The sequence below is a fragment of the Nothoprocta perdicaria genome, unplaced genomic scaffold (genome assembly GCF_003342845.1).
Source record: "Nothoprocta perdicaria isolate Ctin4 unplaced genomic scaffold, notPer1 scaffold_32, whole genome shotgun sequence".
NCBI lineage: Eukaryota > Metazoa > Chordata > Aves > Tinamiformes > Tinamidae > Nothoprocta > Nothoprocta perdicaria.
This window is the reverse complement of record NW_020455555.1, coordinates 3,341,889-3,353,712: the sequence shown is the minus strand read 5'-3', so window position 1 is coordinate 3,353,712 and position 11,824 is coordinate 3,341,889. Positions and strand designations below refer to the sequence as shown.

Sequence of the window (11,824 nt, the reverse complement as noted above, 5' to 3'; positions counted from 1 at the left end):
AAGTAAGCTTCTATTTGGGGCAATTCTTAATCTGCACTGAGATGCTGTGCAGGAGACTTTGTATGCTGAGTTAAATCAGATTGCTGGAACACTAAGCAAGCTGCAATTTCCTTCTGAAGGAAGGCTCTGGCTGCAAACTCATATGTATCTATACATATCTAAATCATTTTTCAAGTATTGTTTTAAATACAACACAGAAGCAGTATTTTAATACAGATTCTTTTTAAGAGATGCTCACTTCTTATTCAAATCCACATTTTAAGTCTGTACAAATGCTCATCCAAAATATTTTTCCTTTCCCCACTTTTCCACTCTTCTGAACAAACTTGATGATGGATATGAATCACAAAGATTACACATTTTCATGAATGCTATTAACTAAGTATAGTGCTCATCTTCCTTATGCCATCATTTAAAATACATAAAAATATTCACAAGTAACATCAGCAAGAGAGAGGCACCCTAGAGAAAAAAAAACTCATGTTCCATGAAAGATCTGAAGAAAACTGTTCCTCCAGCATAGATTCATTGCCAAGACAGAGTACTCGTAAATGTACTGTCTTTTGCCATTTATCACAGTTAGAGAAAGCCCTATTTAGCTACATATACTGTAGTACATTGTGAAAAACCTTATCTGGCCTTTATTCTTCTACAAGCAGGATACAAAACAAAATTTTAACTTATAGATGGCTGGAAAAAAAGGTCAGCTACGAGTTAGCTGTTTCATTCAAACCTAGACAAACTCAGAGAGAGAAAAAAAAAATCTTGGGAAAAGAACCCTGGCAGTTTTTACAGCCAGTACAACTGTTTTGTTACACAATAAAGTTAAAAGGAACCAAAAGCCTGAAAAAGACAGCTCTTTGCAGCATGTTGTGCCATTCAGACTTCTGCTGAGTCTGAAACCTCACAACTTGTACAACCTGGGGTTTGGGGACAAAAAAGGCCAAATCTATAATCTTCTGTGAAACAAACACTTTCCAGCAAGTTTCAGCTTTACGGCAGGGTACAGTGTTTGCAGTGTAAAACCTCTCTAAAGGTCAAAGCTCCAAAAGGGGTCTGCAATGAAGGGCAAGCCAATATGATTTGTGAAATAGATTCTTACCCAAATCCCTTTGTCAATTGTAAACTTGCAATTCAAGTGAGGAGAGAATAAACATCGTTTGCTTAAAATTAACAAGCACTGACCTGAATTTATTTATATTTACCTGAGATTGCAAGCAGCATTTTTCTTCTGGCACCAAAAGTGGTAATTCCTAGCTCTTTCAAATCTTGATCAGTAAGAGTAAGGAATGTCTGCAGATCAATCTAGAGTAAAAAGAAATAGGAAGTTTATACACAATTGCTCTCCAGAGCGATTAAGCCATAAATGTGAGGCAGGACAGTCTCTTCTTTCTGCAGCTACTCTATCAGCCTATCCTTTGTACGTAAGTGGCAGTCATTGCCTTCCACTGACTGCTAAGTGCACACAGCTTCAGTTTGCCACGCTATATTCCAGATAAAGAAAAATAGGAAAAGAAAGAAAAGTACAGAAGATTAACTAATCAGATTTAACTGTGACTCTAGAGATAGAGTATTTACCACAATCACTGCTAGGTAATTGGGAAGCAGAGAGATAGATATGTCTGTAGATATGGTACATGCTTCAAATTGCAGTAAGTTAGCAGAAGATATTTGCTCACCTACTGGTGATATATTTAATTAAAGCATTGACCAAGTCACAAAACACTGAAGTTTTCGTAATGTTTTTTCTTTTTGTGGTTTTTTTTTTTTTTGGTTCCTAGTGCAGTTCAAGGAAACATAGTGGAAAATTATGTTACTCTGGCCAAGCAGCTTAGTTCATCACACTTCATTCTCAAAGTACAAAAATTAAAATCAGGGCACCAGGGAGACAGAAAATACAAAAGTCAAGAAGGTCAGTACAAAAAGAGAAATTAAAAACACGCAATGCTACTAGCAGAGTGAAGAGACCACAATGAGCTATCACAAATGACCTATGAAGAGTGCATCTCAATACTTGAATCTCTTGCATTAAACAGCACAACAGGATGTGAACTTAACCCTTGCAGGGCTGTTTGTCCATCTTGCCCCAGTGGCAATGAGAGGAATAAGGAATGAGGGTAGAGCCCATTTCCTTGAGCTTCAAGTGGCACAGGCTGTGTTACCATCTTGAAATAAATGTGCTTGTGTTTCAGCTAAAGGCTGACAGAGTAAGCATGCCAAAACCTTCAATTTAACTGAACATACACATGCTGTATTATCTATTTCAATCAAGTGGACATGCATACAGAGAACTCTAACAAGACTTTCAAACAACAACTGTGCTTAATGCTCAAAACCAGCACAACTGCTACTTTCTTAGACGCAGTGGGTGGCTAAGATAACAGGAAAGGCCTAATAGCCAGATAACACGAGCATTACAAACAGGCAGGGAGCACGAGGCAGATGGAGCTGAGGGACTGCGCACAGCCCTGCTGGAGCCACAGCTGGATCTTTTCACCCAGACGAGTATTAACCTGCCCCAGCAAGGCCAGTTCCAGGCTAACCCGCTCCACAGCTGCCAGCACTTGGCTTCCCACAGCAGTCCCCAGCTCAGGTGTGGCCACTTTCTAACCATTTTCATGCCGTCCCACACAGAAATAACACATTGCTCCAGAGCACTAAACAGTGTGATGAGAAAGCCAAGGAAACCTGGTTGAACACACACCAGATCCAGGAGCAGCTGGACACTTTGGAAGACCTGCCGATGACTCAACAGAAGCCACTTCTATTGTGTAGTATTTTAGGGATATGAACTACTGCTGCTTGGACTGAACAGATACAAATGTAGGCAGTGAGGAGGTGGAATGGGGGACCTCCCACAGATGACCGACTCCTCATTGGGAATGGGTCAGAAGTCTAGTCCATTGGCAAACATAAAGGCATGGAAGGGAGGAGAGATGGAATGAACATGTGTACACCTGAGCACTGAACCTGGAGGAAACGTACATCCGGGAAGCAGACTATTCTTCCACACCTTCTAATGAACTTGACCAAAACCTAAGGTCTAGCTATCCCACAAACAGAAGCCCTGAGGCTTAGATTTCCTTGAATGAAATAATTGATGTGTACTTAGAAAATTAAACAAAGCTTCAGGAAAAAAGTACACATTTCTAGAATGGCAATCCAGGAATTCACAAGGTATGGTTCAGAAGAGATGATCTCTAAAGGTCCCTTCTATATATTTACATAGATTTGACAGAATAGCTCATGAAAATCTTGCTGCTAACAGACTTGGTGGTTTTGTTCCAGAAGCAGAACCATCACCACAAGCAAAACACACTATGAACACAGAAATATCTCTTAAATGAATACTGACCTCTTGCTGTTGGAATACATCTGTGTATTTGCCCAAACCGAGTTTGCTGAACAGCTCAGGCAGGTCAGATCCCTTAAACAAACTGTTCAGACTACAGCCATTGCTGCCCGTCAGCGAGGAAATGCAGTCCATGTAATTACTGCTGCTGAGATAGTGTTCAGCTGAAAGGAGGAAAGTGCACTTGAATTTTCAATCAGGGTAATCACATCAATGTTATATTACATTAAATCATTAAGTTACCACAGTACATAAAACTTCAAAATACTTGTTACTTAAAAAATTCCTTTCACTGGTCTGAAATAATGAACAAAGTGAATCTTTTGCTTAAGTTTCAGTCTTTGCTTAATAAAAAGATGTTTGGATATACTTTTTTAAGCAATTAAGTCATATTACACAACCTTTCATGCAGCTATAATGCAGGACCTTGAACTCCATGCAGAAAGGGCCTGCAAGGCTGCACTGCTGCTCCCTCCTGTTTTGTCCTCCCTCTTCTCCAGCCATTACTTAAGGAAGCATCCTACCACAGCCTAACTGGTGCCTGTTTTTCCCTAGCAAACACATCAGGAATTTGTGTGGATGGGGCTCTCCCTCACTAGCTACAAGCACAGCAAAGAGGACAGTGAATGCATGAGGGGCTTGCAGAAGACACAACAGTGCTCAGTTGCATAGAATGAAGGTGGCCTTGGACACTTGTGCTGTAATCTTTATTATAGACTCCTGAGAGGATGGCAGGAGCACAGCTTTTCACAAGTGACTAAGCTATGTTTATTTTCTGTGCATGAAGTATTAGAAGAATTTGGGATCTTATCTCCCTTGCACTATGAACACTATGGGAATACCATAGACAGACATTCATAGCTGAGCCAGTGTGCTTTTTTTAAAGTATAAAAATTACAAATATACCAACCATGAATATTTCCTCTAAGTGAAGCTATATCCTTTAAAATGTCCAACTATATGTTTATTTTGGAGTTAATCTGGGATTTAGATTTTATTCACTTTGATAAGAAAAATGCAATAAAAAATAAAAAAGCCACAAAATATCCTTCCTCACAATAGTGACACATTTATATGGACAAATATTTACTTCTCCATCTTTTTCCCCTTTCTAGAAAGGGGAATTTAAGTTTTCAGCAACTTTAAATTATTTTCAAGTAATTGAAATGATGTAAAAAATAGATTTGTGAGTTATAATCTCTGTTAAAAAGAACTATAATATTTACAACCTGCATCCACAGAAATAAGTGATTCAAAACACGTTCTACCCACTGACAAACATATGGAAGGTTTTATTTTGATTACCATAAAGTAAATAATGCTTTCAAATTCAACGTCAACAAATTACGACTTCATCAGATGCTGGAGTCCAATAAAAACTTAGCTGTTTTTGCACTGACAACAAGAGTGGTCATTGTGTAGAAACAAGCTTTTGTTACATCTGGTTTCAGTGCAGCTTGACAAAGCCCTTCCAAGTACAGAAAGAGCTTTAAGCTGTAGATCTCTCCAATTTTTAAGTTCTTCCTTCTTTTAGATGTTAATCTAAATCATCTAGAACATCTTAATAGATGTTTTCCTTCTGAAACAGCATTTTTGTGATTTTTCTGTTGTTTTACCATCTTGCATATATTTTCATTGTTCAATTAAAAAAACAGCACACCTTTATTTTACACGCACAGGACATTTAAATCCCTAATGATGCCAAGAAATATTGATATTAAAATATGTTGCGATCATTAAAAAACAGTTCTCAAACACCACCAACCTGATTTATTTTGTTTCCGTTTGGGACTGCCTATTGAGGACACAAATTCATTATGAGCCGCAGGTCCAAGCCCGTTGTGGTCTCTCCAGTTATCAGATTCACTGCCAGTTCCCAGGTGCTCCCGACTGTTGGACCGTGAGAGGGACAGTGACGAACCCTTCAAGACAAAATTTGTGCATAAAACTCAAATTTCACTGTGACTCAAGTATTTCACTTGAAGCAGCTCAGCTAAAGCACACGGCTTTCCAAGCTTTAAATGCTTGCAAACATTCTTTGGCAGTTGATCAGTAGTTAAAGAATTGCCAACCATATACAAAAACAGCAAGTGTGCTTAAATCATAAGCACTTTGTACATTTTATGCAGAAGCTGAAGGCCCTTCAAATAAGTCGCTCAATGTATCTTTGTTTCAAAAACGCTCTATGGTACCCAATTCCCACACCAGTTCCATATACAAGTAAACGTTCTTTTTCTTACTCCTTTAAAGCATTCATCACAAATCTCATCCTCATTATGAATCAATGTTCCAAATTAGGGCAACAGTTTTCCCTAAAATGCTGCAGAACACTATGGAATTTTGTGAAGACATATCAAAAAGATTAACATTATTGATACCAAAGGCATACATGAACTAAACATGACTGACACAAGTTACTAATTTAATTCAATTTGCATGCATCAAATTCTAATTAAAAATCCACACATCTGCAGGTAGCAGTCTCTTCTATGCTTTTGAAAAACTAACATCAGAGATAAAAACACATAAGCTCCTTGTCAGTGTGAGATTCAAGAAGGTGTGAATGAGGGTCAGTATGACTCAACTAGTTGAAAATAGAATGGATTGACTTCAAGTCTGTTAAAAAAGCAGAAGAGAGCGGGCAAGGACTCTTTATTATTTCATCAAGGTGATAACTACAAGTTCTGAAGCAAAAACAAGTCATTCGATATTCCTGGAAAACTGAATGCACGCCACAATATTACAGTGAAGGTGAGAGCTTCTCAGTGGGCTTATATCACCAGTTAGCTTCCTGAACATGAGACCACAAGGCCAGAATTACATCTGTTCCAAGAACCCTCCTTGGGCACCACACACACAAGTTCATCAAAAGCAACCACATGGGAGGAAGCGTGCCAGGCCTGCCCAAGAACACAAGGACAGAGCTGAAAACTGCCAAATAGAAGCAATAGGATAACAGGAACCCAAGATCTTTTATAGACACACAATAGCTTATACCAAAGAATGGAAATAGGAGCACTTAAGCAATATCATTTTAATGGAAAGAGCTAAAATGGGTCTGTACATTCACTGACACCAAGGGACTAACAAAATGCTCCTACTTAGGATAACCAGGCTGCTTACAGACCTTCAGAAGAGGTCAGTGCATCACCACCTGGAGAAAACCCCACCCAGATTAAATTGTAGAGAGAAGAGTTTGCCATAAAAACAAACACAAACAAAATCTGTTGCGTTAGACCTTCCCTCCCTGCCAAGTTGTTACTGCAAACTTGCTGCATGTGCCCGAGCCCGTTACACAAACTAAATGATTCAAAAAGTCAACACACATCAAGTGAGGAACACCACAGCACGTTTCCTTGTGTTTTATCATGTCTTTTACACCAATACATCCTAGAGAAAAATCTCTCTGGAGTTTCAGCGCTTAAGAACTATACCATTGACATTTGATAAGTAGGACAAAAGGTGCCTGTATGGAAGCTGGGGAGGACTAAAGCATGAAAATGCACTAAAAAGCAGCTTCAGAATGCCTTGAAGAAATATAAGTTCCCACAGAGTCCTCATAATGCTACTCCTTTTTCTATCACTAAGCTATATGATGTAGAATACTGCATATTTCTTTTACACACACACGCACACATGTATGTATGTTTTTAATTAGGTCAGATTTCCACAGCTTATCTACGCTTGTTGAATCATTTTATCCTCCAAGTTGTCAGCGGTTTGTTTAAACAAACATATATCCAGGAGCAGACTTCTATAAACTTGAAACATGATTTACAAAGTTGATATAATTCTGTATACTGGATTGAATGTATTCCATATGCCTTTGTAATGAAACATTTTTCAGAATAAAAATGTTGAGTATCTCAAAAGCAAGAGTAAACAATTGTATTATAACTATAAATATATTTCAATTACAGTACAGCTTTGATATACCTCATATGTCGTTGTCATAGATGGTTTGTATGATACATGATTAGCTCTTCTTAGCTCCTTGATAGTTTCTGCAGGCATAGATTTGGAGAATCCTAATCCACTCCATGTATTTGTTGGAGTTCTCACTTCTGTTACAACTGGCTTCTTTAGCATAGCTGAAAACATATAGGGACAAAACAGTAAACGTCACTATTTAAAGATAGGTGTTTTTCTTCTGGGGTGATAGTATTTAACAGAGCCAAACTTATTGCGAAGTCCTGTATCAATATCAAAACTAAATCTATCCCTGAAGTCGAGACCAACTTTGCAAATAAGACAAATATCTTAATATTTCAGCTTCCCCTAAGTAACTTCAAATACAACAAGTATCTTTTTATTACATCAGTATTAGAAATAGTTTGAAATATGTGAAAGCCAATACACAAATGCCTCACTTTAATACTAGCTTTACATTTGATTAAAAAAACATAAAATCGTAACGTGAGAAAACTGAGTGGTGACAAACTTTTCATCAGTCTGTTTACACACATACCTTTGGTTGCTAGTAGCTTCTTCTGTTCATAGTCAAATGCCTAAAAATTAAACAGGCAGAGGGTGGCTTAATTGCTATTCAAATTAAAGGTCATCTCAGTAATTAGCTCTTCTTAGAAACAAAGGTTTTGAATGAGGCCAATGAACCCATCTAGGAGAAAGTGGGAAGTACTGCACAATAATGTGACAGTGGCCTACTAAAAGCCCCAGGTAAAATATTCGTTCAAATCTAGATAACAAACATTTAAAATAGCTACCTAGCTTCCACGTGAGTGAAGTAATAGCAGTATTTAGAATCTGCATAGGCAAATTTTTGTAACATGTTTTTTCAAGCATAGTTTATCTTCCCACATCATCTCCTTAGTATTTGAAACATCCAATAGCTGTACAAATTAAAATAACAATATACATCTTTGACTGCATTCTAGGCATCAGAGTTATTTTCAATATTTTTTAAAGGTTCTATTCCCTACGGAATTATTTTTTAAAGAAAAACAGATGAGTTTTGACAGAATTCAGTAAAACAGCCATTAACGCTACCTATGACAACGGAAGATGTGAAGCTTAAGTGCTAATGGTAAGACTAATTATCAGTACAATTTGAAAGACAGATTAGCAAAGTCTAAACATACAGAACTACAAAAACTGCAGTACTTAGCCTGAACTGTTAAACTGACTATTTTAAATAACTACAGTGCTGATAAGGAGAGGTCTGCAAAAGTTATGTCACCACTGATAGAAGATATATGGTGACAAGTTAGTGAATACCAAACTACTTCTATCTAATGTGATTTGGAGTATAGGCAAAAAGATACATTTTGCTTCAAAATATATTATGAAAAGGTGCAAATGCAAGGGTCTTGCTGCATCATGTCATAAAATACCTCAAGAGCATCGCAGCTTAATTTGTGTTGGGAGGAACACGTGAAGATACCTTGAAGCAAAAGAACCACTTGGCTGAGAAACACTTCCCCTTCAACTGCAATGTCAATGCAGGTGTGGTGGGCAGCAGCCACCTCTGCATTCCCTGGCAATTTCCTTTGGCAGCGATGAACCTCCGCGCGCCAGACCCACCTGCATGCTGCCGTAGGCGGGCTGCGGCGCGAGGCGCGCGGCGCGCTCCGAGCCGTGCTGCGCGGCCGCTGCGCGCTCCGCCGCGCGCTCGCTGCCCGGAGCCTTCTTGTCGGCCACGGGGCCCTCGGCGGCGCCCAGCTCCGCGTCCGAGAGCAGCCTCTCAGCGGCGCTGCGGAAACAAGGCCCGCGTTAGCGCCGCGGCTTCCCGCGGCGAGCTGGAAACGCGCAATGGGATTCTGACAGGCAAACTGCATGCCTAGGAAAACAACACCTGTCCTGCCAAGGTAGCGCATCAAAAAATCCTTTCCCTGGGCTTGGTGGAATCTTGATTATATCCTACACATCACTACCTCAAATGTGTACCATATGTGTAGCTCCCCCTCCCACAAATATATATGAATATGCGCTTGCATAAGAGCAAAAAGTCTGCCAGTTAAGAACTGTTCTTAACGCAATCATTAAAATAGAAAGAGTACAAAAATATATCCAACAGAAACAGGTAACAAAATTCCTTTGAGGAAGAAAATCCAGATCCTTGTAGGAAAGGAAAAGCAGTTCCCTTCTGCAATAAATGTGCGAAAGAGAAAATTTCTTAGAATATACAAAGTCAAAAAGTGATAAAAGAAAAAGTAGATCTAACAATGTGATTTAACACATACCCCATATCATTCTGTTCTATGAATATCTAATGACTGAGCCACACGTTCTACCTCTAAATCATAAAAAGTACTATTTTATGTTGAAAGTTCCATTAACTTATGTTTGCCCATTTAACCTACTGTAAGTGAGAGTTTTTGGTGCCTTGCAGCAATTCCACCGTTTGCCTCTTTGAACAGGCCTGTTTGGAAGCACTCAACATCTGCTTCAGGTCACTGGTATTTGCTGAATGGGACGGACTTCGCGGCATGCCCACTTCTACAAAAGCATCATTGCAACCTACAAGGCCAAGAGAGGGAAGGAAAGATTATATTCCTGCACATTTGCTATGCGAGTTATTATTCTAAAAGAAAATCTACTGTCTCTCCTTTAAAATTAGTCTAGCCTTTGGGGGGCTAGTTTGTTCAAAATTAATAAGACAAGAAGGTAATTTCACACACACATACATAATTAAGAATTCATGCAGCACTTCCACTGCATTTTGCAAGTACACGCTTATTTTTCAAGTAAAAGCCAGGTAACTAACTACTATCAAATATAAAGAGTCACAATCAGAAACAACCATTTCATGTGATTTGCTTGGGTATCCTGCTTGTTAAGCCTTAGTGAGTGTTCAGATAGTCTTGAATCGAAGTACAAGCTTCCCATTAAAATGCTCCATTTTCTTTGTTTTTTTTTTTTGGTGTGTGTGTTGTTTCAAATATTTATCCTTTTAGCAATTGAGCAATGTATGTTTTAAGTCACAATTCAAGATGCCCACAAGCCTTACGGAACAGGTTTTTCCTTGCTGAAGTCAGTATTTGCCAGTACAGCTGAATATAAGTTTTATTTACTTTATTTGACAGCAGATTGCTAACACAGAGTGATACTCTCCCTCAACATAGCTGCACAATCAGTGCACAAATACGTGGTTTCATAAACTGCATGCAGATTGCACAAACACTTCCAAGTCAAAAAAAAAGTCAGCATCTTTCTTACCTTCTGCACTACTTGACTTGGCCGTTACTTGTTCAGAGGCACCATGACTACTTGTCTGCCTTGATGGATCACCGTGGTTTGTGCTCAACATATTTTCTCCCAGCGATGTGGCAGATAGTGCAGCGTACTTGAGATTTGATGTCTGAAATAATTGTTTAAAAAGTCACTGTAGTGTTTGGTATATTTCACAAAGTATTGAATAGTTTTACTCTCCAGTCTTTGCAGGATAACAATCATTTCTGATTGTTTTATTGCTTGTTTGTTTTTAATTTTTATGTCATATCTTGGAAATCCTCCTATCCTATTTCTAACCTCAGTAGCTTTAAGAACCACTACTAAGGCAACTAGGTTTTTCACTCAAGATTTTTAGCAGGTTCATTACCAACAGATCTGGTTATCCAGAAACCATGTCACTTACCTTGACATGGCCATTTAAAGAAGGGGATCCTTTTTTATTCTCTGGTTGCATGCCATTGACATGGACTTCAACAGGAGTCAAGCCTGGTGGTGGTGAGGGAGTGTTCTGACTGTAACTGGGCACTCCAGATAACAGAATACTAGTTAAAGTGGCTTGGGCAGTAGATGGTATCATTAGGTGTGGAATAGCAGAAAAACCTATGACAAAAGAATTGGGTCATGTTCTGTGTTTTTTTCCCCCTCTCCAATTTGTTAAGCTTAGTGCTTTAAGCAAATCTCTTTGTTAAAACAGTTTCCTATAGAATGTAGATCAAAACCTGCAAGTGACATTATATCATGATGTAATGAAAAAACTCGAGACACTGACTTTTTTTCATCTGCATGAGGATAAACAGAAAAAAGTCTTAAGTATGAATGATTTTGGACTTTACAGCTCCATTAACAACTCTGTTGTACAAATAACTTAGTTAACATTTAATTCTACTAACCTGTGGCATTTGTGTTAGCAAGAGATGTTGCCCACAACGTCGGGCTAGGTGTGCCAGAACTTGGACTCTGTAGGGGGCTCACAGAGCTGTTCAGGGCATTCAGAAGCGAATTTGGAGTAGTTGAGGTGTTAACCGACAGGGCTGTTGGACCTAGAAGGCCTATCACATAGAAAAAAAAAAAATACATTGATATTTAAAGATGCATAAAAAAGCATTTTCACAAAATGCTTCCAGACAGTCTTCTACATAGAGACAATCCCCATCACTGAGCACTAAAGTTTTGGATGAATTACAATGATTTAGATTTTCTAGTTCTTCAAAACAAATCCTTACCCAAAAATATAGTTGGTTCTTTTTCCCTAGATTTGTGAATTAAGTTTCAAATATCAGA

At 38.6% G+C, this 11,824-nt stretch overlaps 1 protein-coding gene across 1 annotated transcript in view; it reads right to left on the bottom strand.

Annotated features, from left to right (window-relative positions):
• The window catches only part of BICC1 (BicC family RNA binding protein 1), a 51,344-nt gene that overhangs the window by 2,173 nt on the left and 37,347 nt on the right, over window positions 1-11,824 (bottom strand). The window contains exons 10-19 of the mRNA XM_026043031.1: window positions 11,434-11,592; window positions 10,947-11,143; window positions 10,529-10,670; window positions 9,673-9,829; window positions 8,894-9,062; window positions 7,821-7,860; window positions 7,289-7,443; window positions 5,118-5,274; window positions 3,356-3,516; window positions 1,206-1,305 (exon numbers count right to left, since the gene is read on the bottom strand). Of these exons, the coding sequence (XP_025898816.1) occupies window positions 1,206-1,305; window positions 3,356-3,516; window positions 5,118-5,274; window positions 7,289-7,443; window positions 7,821-7,860; window positions 8,894-9,062; window positions 9,673-9,829; window positions 10,529-10,670; window positions 10,947-11,143; window positions 11,434-11,592 (1,437 nt within the window). The remainder of the gene's footprint in view (window positions 1-1,205; window positions 1,306-3,355; window positions 3,517-5,117; window positions 5,275-7,288; window positions 7,444-7,820; window positions 7,861-8,893; window positions 9,063-9,672; window positions 9,830-10,528; window positions 10,671-10,946; window positions 11,144-11,433; window positions 11,593-11,824) is intronic.